General features: G+C 55.3%; 1 protein-coding gene across 2 annotated transcripts; it reads right to left on the reverse strand.

Moving 5' to 3' along the window:
- Positions 1–1,190: 1,190 nt before the first annotated feature.
- LOC111161779 (chromatin assembly factor 1 subunit A) lies at positions 1,191–26,763 on the reverse strand. 2 transcript variants are annotated; one of them, XM_022525725.1, is made up of 15 exons: positions 26,612–26,763; positions 23,980–24,030; positions 22,080–22,945; positions 16,854–16,907; positions 15,046–15,275; positions 14,803–14,863; positions 14,499–14,567; positions 10,886–11,112; positions 10,238–10,406; positions 10,032–10,112; positions 9,040–9,132; positions 7,696–7,948; positions 6,739–7,229; positions 2,240–2,336; positions 1,191–1,669 (listed from the first exon to the last, which is right to left on the reverse strand). In XM_022525725.1, the coding sequence occupies exons 1-15, from the start codon at positions 26,661–26,663 to the stop codon at positions 1,569–1,571; spliced, it is 2,895 nt and encodes a 964-aa protein (XP_022381433.1). In that variant the 5' UTR covers positions 26,664–26,763; the 3' UTR covers positions 1,191–1,568. The 2 variants fall into 2 exon arrangements, with proteins under 2 accessions (XP_022381433.1, XP_022381434.1); XM_022525726.1 differs by lacking the exon at positions 16,854–16,907 and having other exon boundaries at positions 26,612–26,710.
- Positions 26,764–27,133: the final 370 nt, after the last annotated feature.

A 27,133-nucleotide genomic window follows, 5' to 3' on the forward strand; every position in this document is an offset into this window, starting at 1 on the left:
GGAAGCTGCAAAAGGCAGGCAGATCCCCCCTCCTGGGCTTCCAGGAGCTGGCGCTGCCCACACTGGTTTCCGACCTGTGAGGCTCATGGCAGACTTCCGACTCCCAGAACCATAGGAACAAGTGTGGTTTTAAGCCAAGTTGGCAGCCATGTGTTCCAGCAGCCGTAGGAAGTGATAACGGAAGCTGAGCATGGAGCCCAGGAGGCACTGGCCCTGGTCACGTGTCCCCTGGGGAGATGCCCTTGACTTCACCTGGACTGTCCCCTCCCTTCTCCCTAGGCTGGCCCCTTCCAGACCTTCTCCTCTTCTGCAGAGAGAAAGGCCTGTGGTGGCAAGTCCCCTGGCCACTGCCAGCTCAGTGACAGACTTGGAAGTTTGAGGCCCAAATGTGATTTTACCATCAAAAACACCTTGTAGCCCCCCCAGCCGGCAAGAAGCCCCCTTACATACCTTTGCTTCCCATCTGGCTGTTCCCACACAGGGCAAGATGGGGGCCTGTCCTCTGCTGCCCCATCTCGGTCCCCTCCCTGCCCAACTGTGACTTGACATTAACTCCCAAGTTGTTAGGTGACCACGTAACACGGGTCCCAGGGGACTTGACTGGCTGGGGCAGCCCCGTCCAGAGGCAGCGCACACACCTGCCCCCAGCGAGGGGTCCTGGCTGAGTTGGGCTGCTGAACACCAACAGTGGCTGCCTCCTCTCCCTCGGGCGCAGCAGGAACAGAACTCGACAGGGACTGGTCCAGGTTAAATGGGGTCCAGGAGTTCTGCCAAAATCCCTGCACCCCAGGCCTCTGATGTCTCAGTGGGGTTGCTTACAGCCCCAACACAGGGCCCCTCCAGGGCACAGGGGCCCACAGCTGTCCATGCGATCTTCCCCAAGGGTGACCCAACCCTGAAGTCCATCTGGAAGCTACAGTTCCAGTCCCGGTGGCCTAAGACGGGCAGCAGGGAGAGGCTGACAGAAGCACTTTCTGGAAGCTGTCACCTTGAACCAGGTCAGCATAGAGGCCAAGGATTTTACAGCCCAGAGTGGAGACAGTGCTTCTGCAAGGTGTGACCCTTTATACAAACAGAGCCACATACCTGGTAGGGGAGAGCACACCCGCCAGCCCAGAGCGGGGGGCCAGCCCCAGGGGATGGAACCATGCACGAGGAACGATGCTTGAAAAGACGACAGATGCACCAGGTCATGGCTGGACAATAAGTTTATACACACCCTCATCAGGTCGAGGAGCCGCCGCGGGCTCCACCTCATTTACAAGCATTTCATCACAGCGCCTGCTTGGGGGCCCACAGGCGCGACCAGGCTGTCCCTGTACAGATCCTCACATCGCAATAATGCTGTATTCAAGGGCAGATTAATATGCAGCTTTTTGGCGGGGATTTTTACAAATACCAAAAGGAACAAATCAAGCATCCTCTATAAAACTTTCCAGACCTCCGGGGAGGCCTGCGAAGCAGGACAAAGTGCTCTTTACACAGGACTCGCAGGACTTTCAAGTATCCGAGAGGCGTTTGTGAATGCCCTAACCATTCTACCTACACACGCCGGGCCAGCGGGGCACTCAGCAGGGGCTGAGCGAGCTGGTGGGCACGGGGCTCTCGCTGGTGTCCATTCCCACGGACCCCCCAGCTCCAGAAGTGGTTCCACACGGAGTCGGAGCCTCTGCAAGGCAAGAGAAGGAGGGGCCTTTAGCTGGCTGTACCCCCAGACTGGGTACGGGCCCAAGTCACTGCCCCCACGCCCTCCTTCAGACAGCTACACTCATTCACGGCCCTCAGAGCCTGTCCCCTCCTGGGCTCACTCGGCAAGAGTCAAACATTGGCCTCCCTCACTGCCCCCTCCAGGTGTCCCCGACTCAGCCCCTTCTACACCCGAGACCACCCCAAGACTCCACGGCTCCCCTCCTGCAACCCAGCCCAGGGGTTGGCGCTGCAGGTGCAGCACTGCCGATTCTCCGGGAAGCTTCTGGAACAGCACCACAACGTGGTCAGCATCCAACTGCTGGCCCATTACTGTACCTATTTCTGCCATGGCTACTGGAGTCCAGTCCCGTTGTGCACGTGGCAGCTTTCGGATAAGCCGGATCCTGCAGACCGTGGACCAGAACGCACTGCCCCCACCCATCCAGCCCACTCAGCGCCTCTTGGGGTCTCTTAGCTCAGCCCCCTTGTTTACAGACAGGAGTGTGGGAGCGACGGGGCGTGCGTTCTTCTTTTCCTGCCAGATTCTCACCCACGACATCCGAGATGTCCAGGATCACACAGTCGCCGTCCTCCTCTTCCTCCTCCTCTGTGTCTGCCTGGAAGCCATCGAGGTCCCCAGCCCCGACCTGGACAGACAAGGGGGCACGGGCCATCAGCAGCAGCAGCAGATGGGCCGTGTGCGCCCCACCTATCTGGCAACGAGCTGCAGGATGTGCTTCAGAACCTATGCGCAAAGGAGCCTTGTCGGGGCGGGGGGTTCTCGCCAACGACCTCATTCAGATCTCCCAATAAAAAAATTTTATTTATAAAAATAATTGGCCGATTCTGAATCAGCAATCTGGCTTTCCGGTTTGATCTGAAGATACAGTGATAAAACACCCACTTTCACTTTCTCTTGAAATAAACAGTGGAGAACTCCGCCAGCCAGCGTCGCCTCCTCTGCTCAGGGCTCAGCCCCTAGCTGCCTGGCCCCCAACAACTCTCTCTCGTCGCTCATGTTCGCACTATTGCCCGTGACAACACCATCCGAGCCGCTGTGGGCAGAGTCTCCACTGACTCTCTGGACCTGTGTTCATCGGCTTTTACCAGAGGGGACAGAAGGACCACGTGGAAAAGGGCCAATTTTTAAGAATTAATTAATTGGTTAAAAGGGCCAATTTTAAACACTAACCATCCATACAAGTGCTGCTACTTTATGTAGATGAACAAAGAACCAGCAGAGGCAGAGATGGGCTTATTTCAAAAGGGGAGGCTCTTTCTCAAAACTCTCCCGGAATTCCTCTGCGACAGAAATGGGCATTTATTTGCCTGGAGAAGGGGCGACGGTGCAGGACCATGCGGTGTGCAGCCTGCTGGCCTGGCTGGGCAGCCCCACGGACACGCCAGCGGCCCCCAGAGCATGTAGCACCGATGCCTCCAACCACCCGTTTCCAGAGAATTCACTGACTGAGAAGAGCAGAGCCGGGCTCTCCCCACGCTGATCGGGAGGCACTCGGCGGGTCTATGGAGCAACAGGAACGAGGTCTACTGGGCGCCGCCACTTTGCAGGGGGCTCCCCAGCCGCAGCCCCACCCCCACAGGACAGGTGCTCAGGCTGTTGCTACTGCCCGAGGGGGCCCAGCTCTGGGCTTGGAAAGGCCTTTAGCCACGATCCGGAATGACCTCCAAGCAACACCTGTTCGGGGTGATTTTGATCACAGGTGATTTGGGACTGGAAGGGGAAACAGGGCCTCTCCCCATTTCAGAATAAAATCAAAGCCTAAAGCTCGAGTCCCCCCGGGGGCCACACAAGACCGCAGTCCTGGTGCCTCGCTTGGCCCTGTTCACCTGACTGATCGTGATGCCTCGGGAACATGCGGTGTAGCAGGCCAGCTGTCAACTCAAAAGGATCTTTAAATTCCCACAAAATTGAAAAAAACAAAAAACAAAAATTGAAGCAAAAATTTGAAAAAAAAAAAAAAAAAATTCCCACAAGTTAGGAAAGCTCAACCCCATCTAGAATCTGTGCGGATGTTCACGGTTTGACAGCAGCTATCGGCAAGGGTAGGGAAGTATCAGCGGCTTTCCCGAAACCCAAGCCCAAACGCTCCACAGGCTCCGGGCCTCCAGTCTTACCTTCTAGAAGTTTACCTGCGTCGGGCGCGTTTATGTGGGTGCTGTCAGTGGGGGGCGCCCCGGCTAAGGCTGCCCCAAAGCCATCCCCCCACCCTACCCTTGCACCGCGGAAGCCGAGTGAGGCCGCGCGACCAGTCCTGTGAACCCAGCTAAGTGGAAAGTCTCTGCTGCTTGCGGGAGGCGCGACAGCCATGTGTGACCACGAAGACAAAGGCCACACGCTAAGGAGGAGGGAGTGGGACACGGGGGGAGCCTGTCATTACCGGAGCTCAGGACAAACCCCCACCCCATGTTGAAGCTGACGCTGGGGCCGTGAGCGGTGGCCCGACACTAGGACCGCCGAGCACTGCGTCCCCCTCTGCAGAGGTCCCCCTCTGCAGAGGTCCCCCTCTGCCCACGGCGCGGCTCCCAGGACACCCCAGAAGCCAAGCGCTCAGAGCTTCCTCCCCATGAGGCACACACTGTGCTGGCCCACGCTGAGGTCCTGCACCTGGCACGCGGCATTTCCTAAAGGGCTTCTGGTATTAATTTCGCTTTGCAGATTTATTTACTTATTTGAGAGCGAGCGAGTGCGCATGCGCAGAAGCAGGCGGGCGGAGGGCCAGAGGGAGAGGGAGGCTCCCCGCCGGGAGCGGGCTGAGCGGGCGGGCAGCCTCTACCTCAGGACCCTGAGGTCCCGACCAGAGCAGGAATCACGAGTCAGACGCGTCACTGACCGAGCCACCCAGCCGCCCTCCGAGGAGCTTTTACAACGCAGACCTCAGGGCAGCTGGGTCGGCGTCGTGTCTGGCTCAGGTCATGCCCTCAGGGTCCTGAGATAGAGCTGTGCTGTCTGGCTCCGCGCTCAGCGGGGAATCTGCTTGAGGGCGCTCACTCGCTCGCTCTCTAAAAATTAAATAAAATCACACGGAGACCCCAAGTTCCTCGCTCCAATGTGCTGAATCAGCGTCACCGGGCCCAGGACGCCCAGAACGCCGAAGCTTCGGCGCGCTCTCTGGGTGGTGTGTGTGCCGGGAGCGGTTTTGGAACCCCAGGGGCAGCAAGTGAACCCTGCGAGGGGCTGGAGGGGCTTCGCTTGCTTTGCAGCCTTCGGTTGAGTCCCCAGCACTGCTGAGCCTCTGGAGGGCCCCACCCGGAAACAGGGCACGGGAACAGGCGACTGTTCACGCGCGGACCATCAGGTGAGACTCCCCATTGCGCGGATTCCCGGACACACAACCGGGGGTTTTCCTTTCCTGGCGGCTAAGCACGATAACACAGCATCTTACAGACGAAACGCAGGGATTCCCAGAAAGCGCCTAGCCTAGCACCTGGCATTTGAGGGAATGTAATAGTGGCTAAAAGTATTGTTTTCGGGGCACCTCGGTGGCTCAGTGGGTTAAAGCCTCTGCCTTCGGCTCAGGTCACGATCCCAGGGTCCTGGAATCGAGCCCCGCATCGGGCTCTCTGCTCAGCGCCTGCTTCCCCCTCTCTCTCTGCCTGCCTCTCTGCCGACCTGTGATCTCTGTCAAACAAATAAATAAAATCTTAACAAAAACAAAAACACTGTTTGTCCTGAAAGTGAGGACCACCATGGAGGAGAGGGCACCATGGAGCTCAGGATGCAGTTGGGGCCGTCCCTCGAGCTCGGGTGAGACTCCACATCCACGCCCACCGAACGGGCAAGGACATGGCGGGGCCCTGAAGGAAGGCTGCCCACACAAACAGACGAACAAGGCCATTTTCAAGCTGGGGTTCCCACGGCTGGTTTCAAGCAGAGCCGGCCATGCTCCAGCTCCGTCTAGGACTGCTGGGGGAACAATGGTGCAGGCCCTGGGAAGGTTCTGCCGCTCACACACAGCTCGAACACCTGACAGATCTGCCGGAGCCCGTCACTGGGGCTGAGGCCCAGGAAAGTATTTGCGTGTCCCAAGCCCTGCCTCCTCACCCCGGAGGCTCCCCACGGTGCGAGGGGCGAGCCGTGTCTGCAGGCGGGGTGGAGCCCTGCACACAGCCCCGCGCTGAGGACACAAACAGTCCGGGTTTAAGAGGAAGGTTTACAATGTGTCAAAGGCCTCGTCTGCCTACAGCAGCAGGGCGAAGGCCAGGCGTCATTCCAGGAGCAAGCTCTCCCGCCTTCCTGCTCTGACGGCCACCGGATTTTCTAAGCTGAACGGTGCCTCCTGTCAGAGAAGCCGTGGGCAGGAGCTGGGGGTGTGGGGGCATCACCACCCAGCCCGCGGCGTGCAGTTCCCCACGCCACATGACCCCCGCGGAGGGCGCCGGACACGAGCTGCAGACACGGCTCCAAAGACCCCTTCCTCGCACCCTCCTCATGAAGTCTGTTACCCCAAGACGCCTGCCTAAGACAAGCACCCGGGACTCGCACCGCAAAATAGGTTTCCGGTAAGAGTAGCTGCGCGAAAGGAAGAAACTCATCACATTCCTATTCCAGCAGGAAAAAAATGCACGTCCAACAGCAGTGAAGGCTGGGGCCGGGTCCCCGCCCCTCTGCGCCCGCAGCCCACCTCAGAGACGGCGCCGCCCCCATGCCCTCAGGTCCCCACACTTGGCTCCTCGCACTGGCTCCTCCCGGCACAGCGCGTCAGTGATCAGGGAGCCGCCCGTGCTCCCGGTCATGATTCTGCTCGCCACTGTGGGCGAGGTCAGGCAAAGCCCAGACCGGTCAGTGCTTCCAACGAAAGGAAGTGAAGGCAGAAGCAAAAACATAAAAAGGCTGAGAAGTGTCCACACAGAGCACCGTTGGGGGCTAAAAAGGAATGGGCCATCGGGACGCCTGGGGACCAGGCAAGCACGCGAAATCGTTACCCTTCCTGCTCACTTTTGCTGCGACTCGAAAACTGCTCTAGCAAAGACACTTCACAGAAACTGAAAAGCGCCCGTGGGGGTCTCCCCGCCCGCCCCGCCCCTCACCTGCCCGTCGTGCCTGCGCTTCTTCATGAACTGGGTGATGCACATGCTGCCGCCTGACTTCCGCTTCAGCGAGACGGGCGTCCCCTGGCTGGGCCCCGCGGCGGGGACGCCTCCACTGTCCTCCCTGGTGGCCGAGGGCACCATGGTGACGTAACTCCACTGGCACGGCACGGGCAGGTGCTCCTGGTCGAAGGTCTTCAGCACCTGCGGGTGGACGTACCAGCACATCCTGAAGTCAGGCCTCTTCTCATACACCGAGTTCTCGGAAATGATCCGCTTGAGCCTGGCCTTGGAGGGGACAGCGGCGTCCTCGCTGGTGGTGGGGGTCTGCGGGCGGGAGGAGCCGGGGCTGGGCGGGCTAGCAGAGCTGCTGTCGGGACTGGCCGCGCCCCTGCCGAGCAGCCCCTGGCGGCAGCACTCCTGGAACTCCCGGATGATCACTTTGCTTCCGTTCACATTCCCGTGCAGCAGCGGGAGCAGCTGCGCCAAGACTGGTGGGGGCGGGGCGGGGAGACACGGGGAGAGAGAACACACGTCGCACGAGGCTCCCGGGCTGTCACCGAGGTCAGAGACGCGGTCAGCTGCGGGGTGGCCTTTCAAAGTGAGCTGCGGGAGGCTGGGCAGCCCAGGTCTCCCGAGGCGGGATTTCTCCGGGTAAACGAGCATGCCTCCCTCCGTGTGCCCACTCCTCCCGAGCCACGGGGCTCCCCGGCTCCGAAGAGCGAGGCAGCGACCTCAGGCATTGTGACCTTGAGCCCGGCCCTCTGCGGAGTGTGCTAATTAGAGGGCTCGGTCCTGCCGTCGTATCAAGAAAGCAAGAGATGCGCTCAGCCGGCGCTGCTTTCCTGATTGGCCGACAGGCCTCCTGCATCGCAGTCCAGCCGCCCAGCAGTCTCCCTGGGCCCGGGGCGCTAGGAGCCCAATCCCCTCCCGTTCCCGGCAGGCGCCGGAACTCACTCTGCTGGTCTCTCTTCTCCCGTCTGGAGGCCTTGGGCGTCTGCTCCTCCTCGGAGGGGACCGTCTCCAGCAGGCACGCCGTGAACTGCTGCAGCACCTTCCGGTCGGCGCCCCCGTCCTTATCAGCTGCCCAGACGCAGCCGATCTTCACGGGCTGGAGCACGCGGAACCTCTTCCCCTTCGCCAAAAACTCGTCCCACTCTTTGGCCTTCAGTTTCTGACGAACCTTATGGTTCTCTGGGTCAGCACACTCCTTGCAGGGCAGACAGCAATGCTCTCTCAGGGTTCCCAGGCCCCTGTGCCCTCTCGTCCCACCCCCGGGCCAGGGAGAGGGACGAGCACGCTGGGGCTGGGCACAGCCGTCCACACGTCCCGGCCCCCACCGTGTCCCACACCCCTCTTCCTAACATCACCGCCGGGAAACAGTGGAGTGCTTTCCTAGATGCAATGGAGACTGGCACTCATGCCCTTTGCTCTTTGGGGCGTGCCCATCCTCTCTGGCCATGACCAGCAGGAGCTAAAGTATTCTATCCTCACCAGTAAGCCGCTCGAGGCCACTCTAGATTTTCTGGGGACAGTGTGATGCCAGGGCCGTCCAATCACCAAGCCCAAACCCCACGCAAAGTTCACCCTCTAAGCCAGGCCCAACACCGCTCTCAGAGGCGGGGAGGCCCATGGACTCCACAGCCTGCCTCGCTGCTTGGAAATGTACGAGGAACACCCGCCCCTCCAGCCTGACTTGGGAGAGACAAAACCACTCCTCCAGGCAACGGCATACTTCTCCAATCTCCACTGTCCCAACACGACAACCTGACCGGCTGTCGGAGCCCTAAAAGCAGCCATCTGCCAGAGCCTAGCACGTTGGTGGCAGAGGTTGAGGGTTAACTCCAAGGGGCACGGGGGAACCATCTGGAGACACAGAAAGTTCTAGATTTTATTTCAGGTGATGGATTTACAAATGTCAATCATTAAAGCTCACTGTGCTCAATAACTAAGATCTGCATGTTCTCTTATAAGTTTGTTAAACCTCAGCTAGGAAAATGTAAACAGAACCAAAATGCTTTAGCATAAATATCCTGGCCTCTGACTCGGGTTTCTCCTCATGCCGCTGCCCCATCTGGGATTCTCTCCTACCTCTGTAGACCCACACTACCCTCCCCAGGCAAAACTCAAGCTCAGGCCCCTGAAACCCCACAAATGACTACGTGTTGGGGTCGCAAAGCGCACGTGGGACGAGGGTGGGTGAGCTGGGCTGTCGCACCGCTGTCACAGCCCCCACACTCACAGCCCAGCTCGGCCCAGCGAGCTCTCTCCGAGACAGTCACCTCCCCGCTCTCCCCTCACCTCAGTGACTCCCTCGTCCTCAGACAGGTACCCATGGGGCACGAAAAAACCATCGTCTTCATCTTCATCGTCTCCCACATCGTCATCATCATCCTCAAAAAAGAAAAATGGTTCATAATATGTGGCAAGAGAATATATACGTCATTTAAAATGTTAACCTGCGAACATCTAAGGAAGGCAAAGGCATCTACTGCCTTGAGCGTCATGCTCATGGGCGCGGGGTGAAACCCCGTGAATGTACCCTCATTATTATTTTTTTTTTAAGATTTTATTTATTTGACAGACAGAGATCACAACTAGGCAGAGAGGCAGGCAGAGAGGAGGAAGCAGGCTCTGCTGAGCAGAGAGCCCGATGTGGGGCTCGATCCCACGTCCCTGGGATCATGACCCGAGCCGAAGGGCAGAGGCTTTAACCCACTGAGCCACCCAGGCGCCCCTGTATCCCATTATTTGAGGGGGGCGGTGGGGGTGTGTGTCAGGCAGAACACAAGCGAGCGAAGCCGCCCAGATGTAAGACGGGAGGCGTGGGCGGGGACCAGGCAGACCAGGGGTCAGCATGCGCCATCTCACAGGCCGGACACTGCTCAGTCCCACCGCCAGGTGGGCTAGCGTCACTAAGTAAGATTTTCCAGTAGATGCTGGAAATCTGGTTGTTTTTAACTATTTTTAACATAAAGATTTATTTATTTATTTGAGAGAGTTAGTGAGCACGGGGTGGGGGTTGGGGGTGGGCAGCAGAGGAAGAGGGAAGGGGAGAGAGAGAGGACCCCGAGCAGACTCCCTGCTCAGCGCAGAGCCTGACATGGGGCTCCACCTCACGTGCCTGAGACCACTACCCGAGCCGAAACCAAGAGCTGGAAGCTCAGCTGATGAGGCCAGCCGGGTGTTCCTGGAAATCTGGGTGTCCCCACCACCGGTCAGACACAGGCTGGCTGTGAGTGTGAGCACAGCCTTCTGGGCGGGAGCCGAAAGCCATGCAGGCGCGTGCTCACCCCCTCGCTGTGGGAGAGGGACTCTCCCGGCTCCTCCTCTTCCCACTCCTCGTCGCTGTCCACCTCATAGTCCAGGAACTTCTGAGGAAACAAAGAAGCAGCATGTCACGGCTCTTTTGGGGCTAGCAAAGAAGAAAACACTGGAATGGCAGAGACGCAGGAAGACAGACGCGCCGGGACCAGCAGCACTGCCGCCACGTGCTCACCCTGTCTTGGGCCCAGGGGTCCCTTGGATGGATGATGGCCGTCTTCTTATTCCACGTCCCCCAGTACGCCGGCCGGTGATTCTCGGAAAACTGTAGGAGCTTCATCCTTCCGAACTTCCTCCTGTCAGGAACGCCGTCCGCCTTGCCGCTCTCCACGATCACCACATCGCTGAGGAGGAAACCCAGCAATGCGCCTCCGCGCTCTGAGACGCTCGCCACCCCGGCTTCTCAGGGAAGCAGGCCAGCAACGTTTTCCAGAGATGGGAGACCACCTGCTCCCAAGAAAGCTAAGGGGCATTCATTCCAGGGACACAGAGCAAGGAGAAGGGGGAGACAAGATCGCCGAGCAGCTGCCCCGCAGGATGTACAATAGCGGGCTCCCAGAGAGCAAGGGGGTCGACAAGAACAGGGCAACTGCTCCCAGGGAGCCAGGCCAGCCAGTCTGCCCTCTGCAGCAGCAGCTCTCGGCAAGGCCAGCGCCCCCGACACTCAGCACTGAGGTTTCGGCTTTAGGCCCCGGGGGGAGACAACCGGCCATGACGAGCCCGCAGCGGACCAGAAGGCAGGGCTCTGCCCCGGGCCCCTGGCATTTTCCAACTGCGCTCTGACGTCACCAACAGGTGAAAGACGGTCTCCCCGGCCACTAACCTGTTATGAATATTCGTGTTTCGGTTTGAAACCATGGTGGGTCCGGACCTGAGGGGCTGCCGGCCTTTCAGATCTTTCAGGAAGGAGGACTCGCCATTCTGTTGCTGGAGGAGCTGGTCCAACTGATCACAGAGGTCCTGGTCGAAGGCAGTCCGAAACCGAGGGGCAAGAACCATGTGCTCTTTAATTTCAAAAGGGGCGAACTTCCCGCAGGAGCCAGCCAGGGTCTGAAAGGGAGAAGACGACGTGACACAAGCCGGGGAGGGCACCGCCGGGCACACCGCACGGGGATGCTCCTTTTCACGTTCATCCAGGTCGTAAGTCCAGGGAGACACATAAAAGGCTACACGCTGTGTGATGTCATTTACACAAGTTTCCGGAAAAGGCAAAACTAGAGGCCAAAAGTCACATCAGCAGTTGCCAGGGGCTGGGGGCCAAGCGGGGAGGAGGGCGCCGACTATAGGGAGCCAACTGGGGCGACAGCAACACTTCAGCTCTTGAGTATGGGGGTGCCGTGGAGCCCTACGCGTTGTCAGAACTCACCGAATGAGTGAATTTTACTCTGCATTATACCCACTAAACACGGCTCTTTAAAAAGAAGGGGGTGGGGCGCAATAGGACCCGCGATCCCGGGAGAGAACTGAACCCCCAGGGAGTGACCGCCGCTTCCCCAGAGCTGCCTGGGACAAGCTGACTCACGAGCCAGAGCCCATCTCAACACTGAAGGTGGACATGAACCTGCACATCGATATCTGCTCCCTGAGAACCATTCATGACAAGTTCTGGTGCATTTACTCTCCCCTCTGAGTTCCTGCAGCATCGGCCATGTCTGTCAGCGGATCCCAAAGCTGGCACACGAGGACGTGCGGGGTCAGGAGAGTCCCTGTCTGTGAAGCTCAGTATAAGCCAGCCAGCCTCCAACCTCACTGAGGAGAGAACACTACGGCAACCGCCTTCACCGAGGCCGCACAGAGGGCCGTCTGGGGGATGCTCCGGGATGGGATCCAGGCTCCAAGATTTTGCACATCTCCCTGGTGATTCCCAACTTGCAGTCAAAGCCAAGAACCAGCCGATGGCCCACCTCACTAATGAGCAGGTACTGGGCTATCAGACACCCAGAGAGGACAGAGTTAGGGCCGAGCCCAAAGGACCAAAGACTCCAGCCAAGCTAAGGAACTACACATAAAAAACAAACAGTGGCCTGGCTGGCTTGGCCAGTGCAGCAGGCGCCTCCTGATCTTGGGGCTAGGAGTCTGAACCTCACATTGGGTATAGAGATTATTAAAAAAAAAAACAAACTTTAAAGATTTATTATTTGAGAGAGAGAGAGAGAGAGAGAGAGAGAGAGATCACAAGCAGGCAGAGAGGCAGGCAGAGAGAGGAGGAAGCATGCTCCCCACTGGGTAGGGAGCCCGATGCAGGGCTCAATCCCAGGACCCTGGGGTCATGACCTGAGCCGAAGGCAGAGGCTTAACCCACTGAGCCACCCAGGTGCCCCTAAAAAAATCTTTAAAAAAAAACAAACAGTGAAAACTAGACCAAAAAACTAGGAAAGAGATGATATCTGTCTATGGCCAGAGGGCATACAAGGCTTTGTAACCATAAGTCAAATGCTATAAAAAATTTAAGGGACACCTGGCTGGCTCTCTCGGTTAAGTGTCTATCTTTGGCTCAGGTCGTGATCCTGGATCGAGCCCCGCATCGGGCTCCCTGCTCAGTGGAGAGCCTGCTTTTCCTTCTACCTCTGTCTGCTGTTCTGCCTACTTGCATTCTAATAAATAAATAAAATCTTAAAAAAAAATTTTAAATGTTGACATTAAAACAGGAAATTTGTAGGCCACCTGGGTGGCTCAGTCAGTTAAGCGTCTGCCTTTGGCTCAGTCATGATCCCAGGGTCCTGGGATCCAACCCTGCATCGGGCTCCCTGCCCAGTGGGAAGTGTGCTTCTCCCTCTCCAGCCTCTTTCTGCTTGTGCATGCACACTCTCTCTCTCCCTCTCAAATAAACAAATAAATAAATAAATCTTTTTTTTTTTAAAGATTTTATTTATTTATTTGACAGACAGAGATCACAAGTAGGCAGAGAGGCAGGCAGAGAGAAAGGAGGGGGGAAGCAGGCTCCCTGCTGAGCAGAGAGCCCGATGTGGGGCTCGATCCCAGGACTCTGAGATCATGACCTGAGCCGAAGGCAGAGGCCCCAACCCACTGAGCCACCCAGGCGTCCCAATAAATAAATCTTTAAAAAGAAAATCCTGGCTGCAGAAGTAACTCCTAGAGTTCAGAGCAAAAGCCAATCCCGTAGAAAAATAGGTAAGAAATAGGAATTGGCAAGTCACAGAAGAAATCAAATGGCGAACAAAAGACAAAAAGATGTCCAGCTGGAATCAAGGAAAACTGTAAAGTGAAAGAAGAACGTCAATTTTTTTGCCCATTGGATTAGCGAAGGTAAAACTTACTCCATTCCGCGCCAGTGCTGGTGGGGAAGAGCTCATTTCCCCACGAGGCCTAGCACGGACACTCCCGCTGGGAGGGCACCTGGGCAGGACTAATACAACCAGTCATTCTGTCCGAGTGTGTACCCCTGGACCGAGCATCAACCCGCTTCCAGGCAGCCGTCCTAAAGAAAGGCACACGTGGGGCGCCTGGGGGGCTCAGTCCTTAAGCATCTGCCTTTGGCTCAGGTCACGATCCCAGGGTGCAGAGATCGAGCCCCACCTCGGGCTCCCTGCTTAGTGGGGAGCCTGCTTGTCCTTCCCACCCTCCGTGCTTTATTCCCTCTCTCGATGTTCTCTCTCTGTCAAAGAAATAAATAAAATCCTAAAAAAACAAAAACAAAAACAAAAGCCACACGCGCAGAGAGGACTGTCAGTGACAGTCGCTGTGCCGCTGGTGGGGCCTCGACGGGGCCATGGCCGTAGACGGTGACACCATCCACACTATGAAAAGTTAAGTGGCAACAGAAAGAGCGCAGCCGACCCAAACACACCAGCATGGCAAGAGTCCAGGATTCGGCGATGTAAACGAAGCAGGGACGGAACACACTCATGACACGTACGTAAACACACAAACATAAGAAGATGTGTAAATGCGCAGAAAGCTCTAGACGGACACCCTTGCATCGGAGGAGATGGGTTACCTCTGGAGCGCAGAGGGAGGGGGAGGGAAGTCTGGGGTCTCCAGAAGCAGATGCTGCTGGAAGGCGACAGATACCAGCTTGGAGAAGCAGAATTCTGTGCTGAATTCCAAACTGTTGTTTTATGCTTATTCTCGCCTCCCACCCCAAGCCTCAGCTCCCTAAACGTAAGCACTACGTCTTCTCTGACACCTTCCCACACAGCTCCGAACGCAAAACTGCTCAGGAAGCAACCTCCGAACACTTGGCGGTGGTTTTACCACACGTGCCACTTTTCGCCTTTTCAAGGACAGAGCGAATGACAAAATATCGCGTCTCCAGCCTCCGTCAGAAGTAAAACCTCCCTCTGTAAGCAGAGACCCCCTCTTGATCAAAGGGAAGCTCCCTGGTCAGAAGATTTTGATTGATTTACAAGGGTTTGTAGTTTTCAGAAGGACAAACGTGACAGAGAAAGTCCAGCAGGAGGAAGCCGGGCGCTTACCTTGGGGGCCTGCGGGGTCTTTGGCTTCTGAAAGAACCTAGTGATTTCGGCCTTCTCTGCTTTAATGCGCTGCAGCGGAAGAGAAGATGAACACGAAGAAATGAAGAGAGACGGTGGCCCCGAGAACGCGAGCCCAGCGATTTAGAGGTGAGAGCACTCCTTTGCTGTCAGCTCTCTAAACCCACGAAGGCCCGGGGGCGTCCGATACTGCGCACGCCCGCAAGCTGCAGCTGGAACCCCCGGGGGCCACCTGGCTTCCCCAGGCAGAGGGGACGCCCGCAGCGGTCCTGTGACAATAACCTACCTTCTCCTCTTCCCGCAACCGTTTTTCCTCTTCCTTTTTCCTCTTCTCCTCCAGCTTCGCCCTGGGAGACAGGAAATTCAGCCTCAGTCCGACAGCTCGGGTGTGCGCAGACCCAGCCCGCCTTGGGAAGGCGCGGTCCCGGTCCCGGGCAGGCCCGCGCGTGCAGGGGTGTGCACGCGTGTGCAGGGGTTGGGGAGGGTGCGTGCTCCCGTCCCCCCACCCCTCCTCCAAGGGCACACGCACTCCAGCGCCTCCTGCCGCTCCTTGCGCCGCTCCTCCTTGAGCCGCTGCTTCTCCGCCTTCTCTTTTTCGTCCTTCTCCCTCTTCTCACGCCGCTCCTTCTCCTTCAGCTCCTTCTCCTCCTCCTTCTTCTTCTTGGCCTCTTCCTTGGCCCGCTTGGCCTCCTCCTTCAGCTTCTCCTTTTCTTCTTTCTCCGCCCGTAACTTGAGCTGCTTGCCCAACCGCTCCCTGTCCTGCACCAAGAGAGGGTCCCACGGCTGTGTCCCTGCGCCCGCAGGCCGTGGAGGACGAGGAGAGGTGGCCCCCCTGGGAGGGACCCTGCTCGCCAGCACCCTCCCACACCGGCCACCAGCCAATGCTCACGGGACCTCTGTGCAATTTGAAATACGCTTCACTCAAAATACCATCTTTAAACATGGGGCGGAGTTTATCTTTTTACTTAATTAAAAACAATGACATAATCAGAAAATGATGATAAAATAAAGACACAAAAATACCTGTAGGTTTTGCTTCCCTACCTTTAAAACAAAAGCATTTTTCTTCCTACCCTCCCCAAACCAGATCAAATTATAGGGTTTATTTTTTTTTCCTCTGAAATGGAAGATCGGGATGAGGCAGGGACTGGGAATCTGCTAAGTCAGGGGGGGAAATGAAAATAAACAATAAAAGAAAAAATGAATTTGCTTTTATCTTTACATCAGTTCCTCATTCCAAACAACCGTCACACGGCCTGAGGCCCTACGTCAGTATCTAAGCCCGAGCTCCTCCTCAGCAGGCAAGACACCTGCCAGACACGGGGGCTCCCCTTCTGCCACAGCACCAGGGAAAGTTCGAGGACTATTTGTGTCGGAAATGGGTTTCTCAACATCAGGAGCCTGGCAACTCCGGTTTTGGTCTGGGCATAGGACTCCGCCCTCGCCTCTAGGGAACGTCCCACCTTCTGCCCTAAGAAGCCTCTCATTGCTTTAAGGAAAGCCACAGAGGCTCTCCGCTAGTGATGGCGGAAGCGTTCTGTTCTCACAGAGCGCCCGCCCTCTGCACCTTCCGCGACGGGTCGGATACTTGAAGGTGTCTGGACTGGGGAAAGCGTGCAAGGTGGTGAGGAGTCATGTGGGCCCTTCTTACTGCTCAGTAAGAAGGCAGAAGGCTTCTGGAAACCGGCCATACTTGAGCCCCATGTCCCTCCCCCACCCCATGTGTGTCAACCTCTGAAATTCTCCAAGAATGAGAGAAACTCTAAAATCACCACCAAAAGCTGACCCACAAGAACTGAATGCAGCCCTAAGGCGGATGGCATAGGAAGCACGGGGTGAGCCCAGACCCACTGTCCTCATCACCCCTTCCACAGGCTGGCTGGGTTGGGGAAGCCCACTGGCCTTCTCTGCTCCTTACGGCAATGAGGAAAACGTCCTCTGCTTTGCAGCATGAGACAGGTAGGGACCCCCAGGCGACAGAAACGAAGACTCAGAAGCAACACTAGACAGTAATCACCCATCTAGCATCGTGGCCACCAGACCAGCACAGCACATGGGAAGGGGCTGGTGTCAGCTACAAAGCCCAGCTATCAAGACAGTAGGAGTAACAAGGATCATAACAGAAGCTTAGAAAGACTACGTGCAAAATCTTCACTAAAATGATGCAACCCACAAATCCCAGGGCACAGTTGTGTGAAATGAAGCAAGATTCAAAGTCATGGTCAGGATAAGCGGGGAAAGGTGACAACAGGCAAAGGAGGGGTGCAGGGGCCTTGCTTACTATTCAATACAAAAAGCACAGCAGGTTAACTTTCTGTTTCAGGGGAAATGTCTTACTCTTTGCAGTTTGAGCTTGTCCTTCTCTGCAGAAGCTTTGAGTTTCTTAGTTATCTGAAATGAAAGATATTTCTCTTTAAACATGGCTTGCTTCAATCACTTCAGTACATGGAACATATCACATGCTTCTCTGGGAAAGAAGGGGAAGGGGGAGTAAGGGGCTCACACTACTGAGAACTTCTTTACAAAAAGAGCTCAGTGAAAACCTTCCCAGTGACTAGTTTCCACCAAACAGAACCAAAAACCAAAATGTCGCGGTGGGGTCATGAACTCCAAAGAACATTGACATGCACGTCTCTGGGGATGAAACAGGAGACTGGGGAGACAGATAACAAAAATGAAGGGGGGCCAAGCACAGCAGAAACACGGCAGACTCAGCACCAAATGGCAGTGGACAGCCAGCCTCGGCGTCCGGCAGGTGACACAAGTAGAAGGCTCTGTAACAGAGGACATGAGACACACCCTGTGTGAAAGGGACAGAGCCAGTAACCCGGCACAGCAGCCCCTTCTGATTTTTCCAAGAGGAGCTGATACTGGTAATTTTGTTTACATTTTCTATGTAATGTCTAAAAGTTAACACTGTGAATCAAATACAACGGGTCTGTGGCCCAGCTTCCCATGAGCCACCAATGTGTACTCCGCCTTCCGAGATGTGGAGCGAACGTTCAGGGGAAAAGGTCAGCTTGCCGGAGGTAGCGATCTGGTCTAGGACCCCTACATCCTAGAGCACAACAGCCTCTGCCGCCCGGCTGCAGGGTGAGCACAGCCGGAAGGACTCACCAAGACGCACCGCTGGCTTCACGGCCTCAGGTTTGAGTGTGAACAACTCAGACTACCGGCCGAAGCTACCTCCAGAGCGGGGAAGCCTGAAAACCAAAGCGTCAGACGGAAGAGCGGTGCGGAGAGCGCGCGCAGAGCAGCAGCAACTACCCAGGCTCCGTGGAGACAGAGAGGCAGCCAGAACGTGAGACTGGAGACTTGAAAAACCAAAGGCCCATTTTCCTTGAGATGCTCTGGCAACAGTGACAAGACTAGGTCGCGATGATTCCTCGGGGAGAGCCCAAGACCGCGTGTGGAAGACAACTTACAGACGAATACATCAAGACGACATCCTTCTTACTTGGGACACACCGAGTTTTTTGGATTAAGCCTTCCCTTAGGAAATGGCAGCAGTCACATGAAAGCCACGTGCCGGCGGGACCTCAAATGCCTCTAGCATCGTGCCAGGATGCTCGAGCCTGTCTTTACTGAGCCCGCACCAGCGCAGATGCCGGCTTCTGAAGCGGTTTTACCAAGGGCTTGAGAAACACCACCTGCCTCTCCAGAGTCCGCTCTGCCTGCCAAGTCCCCGGACGTCACCCCCACCAGAAAGGATTTAACAGCAGCATCTGCAAGTTGCTGCATTTCTGTCATTGTCCTCTGTGTTCAAATGGATAGCACCCAACGTGATGGCCGGATTCCCATGCCAGGAGTGCACTTGAGAGGAAAACACAGTCAGTGCCTTTGACAGAGCCTCCCCTCTGCGGCGAGTCCGGCCAGGTGACGGACTCCCAGGAGCCGGCTCCTGATCGACGACCAGAGCTGTGATCATTTCATGTGGAACCAGGACGTACTGCGTCACTAGGAACCCAGATGGGCCTCACTGGTCTGACAGAATATCTTCTCGACATTTGGTCCCAGTGTTTATGAAACTCTCCCCAAGTGGAGACCACACGCGTCACCGGTCTGGAACTCGGCTGCCAAAAACAAGACCAAGACCCCAGCAGGAAGCTGACACACACACATCGACACCCCGGTTGTCAAGGCGGACAAAACCACGGGCACGAACCTCACGTGGCAGGACCCGTTCAGAGCCACTTGCTCTGACTTTATGTATACAGGGACGTCGATTTCTTCGCTCCGAAGCAGCAGTGAATGAGGTGAGGAGAGGCAGTGATGCAGCAGGAGCAGCTAAAAACCTCCTCGCAGGGGAGAGACATGTGACCTTTGCAAACCGCTCCAGCCACGGTGGAGGGCAAGTGAGTAGGCAACATTCACCTGGGCCTCCGGGAGCTCCGAGTGCTACTTAACAGCAGCCCAAGGAAACATGCAGAAGGAAGCGCATTACAGTTGCTTTGTCAAGGCTGAGAATTAGACCATGGAAACATCTACCAACAAGACCGACTCCGTGAACTACAGTATGTCCAGGCCACAGGTGTAAGACATAGCAGCTAACCAGAGACCTTCCCAGGCCTGTAGAGAAAATATCAAACATACAGAAGACACCCCAGAATGAAAAAGAAACATATTTACAGCACATGGCTCCTATAAGGACACAAAACGATACCGTGTATTCCCAAGGATCTCTCACATAAGCCACACAGGGAAGCATAAACTGTGACAAACTCCTGGGAGAGCTGGGCTGGAGGGAGTGTCATGCTTCAGTGATGTTTTTTGAACACGAAGAATTTAGCACTTGTGTAATTTAAGTTATACCTGGAAAAGTTCCAGCGATCTGGGCTCATCTGTAGAGATGCCCAGATTCCAGGAACACAGCTGTATCCACATCTTCGTTTATGAAAAAAATAAACCTCTTATCGCCATTAAAGCAGGCTGAATTCACGGCTAAAGCACAAGCCAACTTCTATTCCAGATGGTAAAACGCTCCAATGCTACGGAGTGACCATTTAGCCAGAAGAGCCCGCATGAGCCCAAACTGCGCTCCTCCAGACCTGTTCTCAACGCAAGAGTCTCCGGAACCCTGGTGCTTTAACGAACACAACTAACGACACAAGAAACAACCGAATGAAGCTCTTTGAGCGGACTATCTCAGACTCCCTGGGAAGATACAGCAGGAGCTGCATCTTAAGTTCCCTGGAAGGGAAACACGCACGCACGCATGCGGGCACTAGAGGAGCATGCGTAGGGCATCCAAATGCAGAGACTATGGTACCAACCCAGGACTGTGGAAGCCAAATAAAACCAAACACGTTACACCATAACATGAAACAATATGTGAGCTTCCACTAAGTTTCCATCTACAATCAGGAAAGGAGGACGTGGAGAGGGAAAGTGGAAAAACACAAGTATTCCCCAAGCTAATACCGGTCAGGAAACCCTTGAGCCCCCCAGAGAAGGTGCTGGTTGAGCACCAAACACAAAACTAAGCGGCGAATTGTAAACTCCTGCTCCTGGGGAGGGGGAGGTGGTGGGAGATAATGCATGAGGCTGTGGGCGTGGTTGCAAGTGGTCCATCTTGCCCCCCCCCCCGCCCCGAGTCTGGCTCTCACAGCACCGGGGACACCTGATAATCACTTGGCTTTACTCTCATCCATCCGGTGCCAACCACCACCAGGAGGCTCCACTTCCACTCCTGTGACCGACCAGCTCACCGGGGGTGGCAGGGGTGATTTTCTGCCGCAGGCTCTGGGGCCGTGTGAACCTTTGCCACTCACAGTGCAAATTATTTGCAAAGCCACATGGTAACACTGCCTTCTCGAGCGTTTCAGACCTCCAGGCCTGTGTTGAGAGCGAGGAGCCAACACCCGAGGCGCAGGATCTCCTAACCAGCCACACTCGGTTTAATGCTTGGCTTGCCGAGGGTGCCAGCAGACAGAAGTAAAACTGTTTCATGACAAGGCCCAACTATGTCATTTCCCAATCCTCGGGCTTGGCTAAGGGTATAAAAACAAACTTAAAAAATAAAGTGCTTGAGAAGAACGGAAACACGTGTGCATGTCCTGTTTTCTAGGCTAACTGGCTGTAACATGTCACATGACAAGATCTAGGCCAAGTAGCAGCAGCAGGCTGGAAGGACTTCAGGCAACTGGCCGGACCGAACAAGATGGCTGACGGCGAAAAGGGACTCAACTCTGATTCTGAGCGTCTGAGTAATGGCTCACGTGGAAGTTTAAAAATGTATCTCTGTCTGCAAGAAAAAAAGATTGCTCCACCCTTGCCATTTTGAAAACCTAAAGAGAAAGCCACTGTTTCTTTCCTTCTAAACTCCTCAGGAGATAAAAGCCATGCAGTCACCCAGAAAAATAATTAGTCCCTTAGAGATCAAATCTCACAAAGTGATCAAGGTCAAATCAAGCAGGTTCAATGGAGACTGATCCAACCCGGGATCTGATCTTACATTAAAAAGCAACCAAAAACACAAAACCACCTAAGGGCACCTGGCTGGTTCTTCTACGCGTGGAGCGTGCGACTCTTGATCTAAAAAGTCATGCGTTTGAGCCCCACGCTGAGCACTGAGCCTAGTTAAAACAAACAAAAACGTAAAGTGAACAAAAATTCTACCAAACCAAAACACCGAAAACCAAAAACCAAAAAACCCAAACCAAAGGACGCCATTATACACACTTCTGGATTCTTGACTCATTTTATCAGTTTTACCCAGAAGACCCTAAGGGGGCATGAGAGCGGAGACAGCTGCCACTGTGCCGATGATAAGCCGGCAACAGGGACAGGCATTTCGAGAGTCATCTTTCTGTGGGTCCTTAAAATGGGGCCATGTTTTCCTCTGGTTCTCGTCGCTCTGGGGGCAGTTTTTCAGTGTCTAGGTCTGGGTGTCCAGGCTGACGAGAGCTGACCCTGCAGAACCCCCGTTTTAGTCTTCTTGCTGTCTTGGGATCTCCTCATCAAGACTCCCTCCCATTAACCCCCTTACGAGCCCACGTTAGAACAGCAAGGAGAAGGGAGCTGACATCTGACACGGGGGGTCGCAGCTGCCTGCTTACACGCGCTCCTCACTAACATGGGCAAGTTGACTGGCACCACTCAGGTGTGAACAACCACGGCTACCAAGATGGCAGTTCACAGAAGACACCTGACACGCTGGTGACTAACAGAGCCACCAGCACATCGCGGGGCACATGTAACCAAACACCGCTCACGGTTTTGACAGCCAAAGAATTCCCAATCATGGGGCGGCTCAGTGAGTTAAAGCCTCTGCCTTCGGCTCAGCTCATGATCCCAGGGTCCTGGGACTGAGCCCCGCATTGGGCTCTCTGCTCGGCAGGGAGCCTGCTTCCCTTCCTCGCTCTCTGCCTGCTTGTGATCTCTTGTCTGTCAAATAAATCAGTAAAAATCTTAAAAAAAAAAAAAAAAAAAAGAATTCCCAATCAGTCTGTGGCCCCACCTACTTGGCCACTAACCACCTGGGCCACGCAGTATCCCCAGGAGGAGAGCAAGAGGCTGAATCCCGTCGCCATTGCCACACCGGCATTCGGCAGAGATACTCACTCTGCGGATAGGTGTGCAGGCTGGGGAGGGCCTGGGACTGCCGTGCTGCTTTTTGGAAACAGACTGCCCCTCGGGTGAACTGGTGGGAGAGGAAGAACCCCGGGACGAGTGGCTAAGAACAGAGTCTTCTTCAGGGCCGGACTCCAGTGTCTCGCTCTCAGAGGGCACGCCCTGGTCTGTGGGGGTCATGGGCGGAGACTTGGCTCGAGGTTTCCCAGCCAGAATATCCTGCAAGACCACCACGGGCACCTTCCCCTTGAACAGGATGCCCCTGGCTTCACTCCAACCATCCTGGTCCTTCTCCCGGCACGTTCTTGCGTCACTGGTTGGCACAGGGCAGCTTGGGGGTGAGCCTTTCTGCCCATCTCCACTCCTCTCTGGGCCCCCAGAGCCGGCACCCTTCTTCTCGGTTTTGCATGGAATGTCAGAAAGGGTCTCCTCAGAACATGCCAGCTCATCCTCCGGACTGGCCTCCAGCGGCCTCCTGTCACCTCCAGCTTCTTCTCCGACCCCACTTACAGCCTCCTCAGACGGAGAGGCTGCAGCATCTAGTTTACTGTGGGCCACAAGGCCATCTAGTTGGTCACTCGAGTCCTCCGTCAAATCAATGATGACCGCAGTCTGGTCAATATCGGTTTTGACTCTGTTTCTTAAAAAGTTATCTAAGGGACCCTTCCCGTTGACAAGTTTGGGACTACAGTCTATGTCAGAGCCCATATGACAGTTGTTCTCCACGGTGTCCAAAGAGGTCTCCAGATCAGGGACTTGACTTTGGGCAGGAGCACCCTCAGAGCTCCTGGTGTCATCCGACCCGTCCTCGCTCTTCTCCTTTGGGACAAGATTCAGGCGCTTGAAGGGCAGACGAGCTGAAACGGAGAGAGAAGGACGTCTTTACAGGGGAAGTGTGAAAGGCGACAACGCATCGATAATTTGATATTCCGCAAGCTCAGCAAGCATCGACCTTGCTGGGCTGGAGGGGAGTCCGGGGGTCCAGGGGGTCGGGACTTCTCTAGGAAACACGCATGACCTCAGGCTCCACGGTTTGCCCCTGCCCCTGATCCTGTCACCTCAGAGACTGCTGCCCTTAACGTGACTCCCCTCAATACCAAACTTGCCACCGGTTATCACGGGAAGAGGAAAACTGCTCCAGTGGAACCAGATACCAAGTTTTAAACACCAGAGGGGCTCCTGGGTGGCTCAGTGGGTTAAGCCTCTGCCTTCGGCTCAGGTCATGATCCCAGGATCCTGGGATCGAGCCCTGCATCGGGCTCTCCGCACAGCGGGGAGCCTGCTTCCTCCTCTCTCTCTGCCTACCTCTCTGCCTACTTGTGATCTCTGTCAAATAAATAAATAAAATCTTAAAAAAAAAAAAAAGTTTTAAACACCAGAAACCATAGTTTTTTATACAGTTACTTAACTAATCTGGCCTAAGGGCAAATAAACACTCTTTTTACACCAAAGGATTTGGACACATTTATCGTCCTGTACAACCATGGTTCAACCAGGGGCAGCGGAGCTTGCCAGGGATTTCTGGCGGAGTCTGGAGATATTACTGTTTGTCATGACTTGAGCGACCAGGGACGCTGCTAAACCATACAATATAGAGGACAGCCTCACACTGTGACAAAAAATTACAGAATGTCAACAGTGCTGACGTAGAGAAACCCAAGTAAGGGCAGTGACCACTGGATTTGCTCCCGGGAACCTAAGAAAATAGCAACATAATCGTAGGGGCTCCACAGCCTCTGACTGGAAGGTACAAATGTTATCTCACCTCTAGCCCTTGAGCCCTGAGGACCCCAGTGGAAGGCCCCTGCTCAAAGAAAACTAAAAATACTGCTGAGGAGATGATGAAGGATACAAGTTAGGAACAGTATTTAACCCCTTCCCAGACAGTTACCTTGTATTAACTTCTTGACTGGAAAAGCTGGTCTGTCTTTGCAATCCATGGCTGTGAATGAAGTGTCAAAGGATAAGTTATTAAAAGTTGGAAGTAATTCATATGGAGCCACCTAACATGTCCAAAGTGGTTGTCCGGTGGGAGCGATTTTGCTACCCCCACCACGGGGCCTTTGGCAGTGTTTAGGGATATTTTTGGTTGCTGTGAGGGGGAGTGTCTAGTGGATAGAGGACAGAGATACTGCAAAATATCCTAAAATACACAGGATGGCAGCCAAGGCAGAATTATCTGCCCAAAATGTTAACAGGTTGAGAAATTCTGCTCTCAACACTGTCACACCTTCTCATTCTGTGTGGTAACCATGGCTCTGAAACTTGCATTATGAGTTCTTCTCCCCCTCCCCCACACAATGGCAGCTCTGTGACAACACGGAGACTTGTTCCACACTGTACCCTGTGCACCTAGCTCAGAACTGGCACATAGTGGGACACCAATGAGCATGGTAACAGGGACAGTGAAAAGGGGAAAGATGGGGCAAGTGGCTGGCTCGGTTGGAGGAACACGCCGCTCTTGATCTCAGGGCTGTGAGTTCAAGCCCCACACTGAGTGTAGAGATTACTTAAAAAATAAAATCTTGAAAAAGAGAGAGAAGAAAAAGGGAAACAAGTGCAAGCAGAGATGATAGAAAACACTGCATTACAGATTTCACTATTAATGACCCCAAAATGTCCTCCTCCAATCAAACCATCCCCACCACCAAATCTGCAAAATCAGAATAGGACTAATTTTCTTCTTAAATAGAGTCCATACAGGTAAAACAATTTAAAGCCTGTTGAGCTTGCCGGGGTGGACCTGACGTACTCTCAAGAAATAAGGGAGAGTATTTTCCTGCACGAAAAAAATGTCAAAAAAAGCATCTAATATCAAAGCTGAGACAAAAATGACTGCAAATAGAGCTAAGTCTTTGGGAAAATATCCTTAAATTGGTTAGAGTAAGTTTAGAAGCTGACACCCGCTAGGAGATCTGGCTTGAAAAAATCTAGGTTAGTTATTTGGTGCAATCTACATATGTTTTGTAAGAGATACACACAAGTGAGTATTTTCAAAAAGCAGATCTAGGTTTCTGAAAAACTCAGCTGTCCAGAGATGAAACTGCTCTCGCCTAAGCCCCAGGCTTGGAATACAAGGACCCCCAGGATTCACGTCTCCTTTCTTCCCATTTCAAGATGGTATCATTCCCAGGTCCTCGTTTACCAAAGACAGGATTTCCCCCCCCTTATCTGAAGTATACATAATCTTTACCCACGTAAATTTATTTTTAGGACAACCAAAAGGATTTACCGGTGTGGCCCGCCAGCTTGGATGTGAGGGGAACAAAAGTGACCTAGGCCCAGAAGCATGAAAGAGTAGCTCACCCAGGGATGTGAACCGTTCAAAGGCACACATACGACCCACACACACTCGTGCCTAAAGTTACCGAGGCTCTTTCTTCTGAGATTACATGGATCCTATTTTACCGAGCCTTAAAACACCCCTTCCTCTTACGATAGGAGGGTCACAGCGAGGTGGTGTTTTTTTAAATTCTTAAATTAAACATTCTTACTGTATCAAATGACCGCTCAAGACGATCGGTCCCAACTTTATCGATATGAATTTTAGGTCTCCGTGAAATTTCCAAGGAGCGGTGCTTCTCAACTAGGGGGCGATTCTGTGTCCCACCCCCTCCTCCATCCTGCGGCCCCTTGGCACTGCTCGGATACCTTTGTTGGTCGTCACAAGTAGGAAAAAGGGGATGCTACTGGGATCTAACGGGTGGAGGCCAGGGACGATGCTCAACCCTACAATGCAAGGGACAGCCCCAGTGTCAACAGTGCCCAGGCTGGGAAGCCCTGGAGCAGACTAGTGGACCTCCCCGTCAGCCCTCAACTCAAGGGACAGGTTGTTTATCAGGCACTTACTGTGCGCCAAGCGTTGCGCCGGCGCTAGGCACAAAATGGGAGTCAAGCAAAGTAGACAGGCAGTCTAGCCCTCCTCGGCTCACCATCCCACGTTTCCCAGGCCCCGCCAGGTGCAGGAAAGCCCCCTCTCAAGGTGCGGTGGGGGAGGGGAAGACAGGTCTTCACCTTGCATAGAGGGCAGGATCAAGAACCCGGGAGCCCCAGCTCCCGGACGGGCCCACCATCCGGGCCTCTTACCTGGGCTTGCCCCGATCGGCAGACGCAGCTGTTCTGGTCCCCGAGCCCGTGGGCTCCCGGGCCTCAGTTTCCCCACACGGTCCAGCTTGCTCAGGGGACACAAACGCACTCGGCACCCTGCAAAGCCAGCCCCTCCACCTCCCTGGGCCTCGGTCTCCCCTCCGGGCCACACCGACCCGTCACCGTAGAGAGCCCAGCAAGGACGAACTGACGCAAAAGCGCCGGGGAAAATGGTCGCGGCCGCAACAATAACGTCAAGGAAGGCGCCCTTCGGGTCGCAGGGCTCTGGCTTCGGCCGTAACAGCCGCCCCGACCGAACACCCGCCGAAGAGGAGCGGGCCTGGGGCCGGGAGGCCCGTCCGCCCCCAACTGCCGCCTCGGCCTGCGCAGGCCGCGCGCCGCGCCCCCCCTTCCCCTCAGCGCGGGACCGAACTGACCTGCGGCCCCTCCCCTGGCGCCGGGCGCCCCGCACTCCAACTCCTCCAGCATCGCCCCGGCGGCGGCTCGAGCTCCCCTCAGGCGGCGGAGGCGCGGGCTCTGTTCAGGCGGCCACTGCCGCTCGCCCTCCCGCCCGCGCCGCTGCTGCCGCGGCCGCCGAGCTCGTATTTGGCGGGAACCGCGGCGACCCCCGCAGCCCGCGCGGTGATTGGGCGAGACAGCGTCACGTGACAACCCGCCTCGGGAAGAAGGGAGCGCCGGGAGCATCCTCGCGAGAGCCGAGGCTTCCATTCCTCCCATGGCTCCCTTATTGATATTCCCGCGGAAGACCGGGGCTTTCTCTCGGCCGCCGGTCATTGGCGGGGAGGAGGTGCCCTGCGATTGGAGGCAGAAGATGTCAAGCTGAGAGTTCAACACTGTGATTGGATAGGCGCGTGGGATAGGTCGGCAGGAGGAGGGAGGGCCAGGCTCCTACGTCATGACGAAACGTTTTACGTAGGCTGATGGGTGACAACCTGAAA

Source organism: Enhydra lutris, unplaced genomic scaffold, assembly GCF_002288905.1.
Source record: "Enhydra lutris kenyoni isolate GAN:26980312 unplaced genomic scaffold, ASM228890v2 scaffoldscaffold86, whole genome shotgun sequence".
Taxonomy (NCBI): domain Eukaryota; kingdom Metazoa; phylum Chordata; class Mammalia; order Carnivora; family Mustelidae; genus Enhydra; species Enhydra lutris.

Excerpts from the sequence above, each read along its gene's own strand:
- LOC111161779 (XM_022525725.1), bottom strand. The coding sequence starts at position 26,663 with ATGCTGGAGGAGTTGGAGTGCGGGGCGCCCGGCGCCAGGGGAGGGGCC. Across the intron at positions 24,031-26,611 it reads CGCCAGGGGAGGGGCCGCAG|CCATGGATTGCAAAGACAGA; the intron begins GTCAGTTCGGTC and ends CTTCATTCACAG. Across the intron at positions 14,568-14,802 it reads GGTTGCGGGAAGAGGAGAAG|CGCATTAAAGCAGAGAAGGC; the intron begins GTAGGTTATTGT and ends CTTCCGCTGCAG.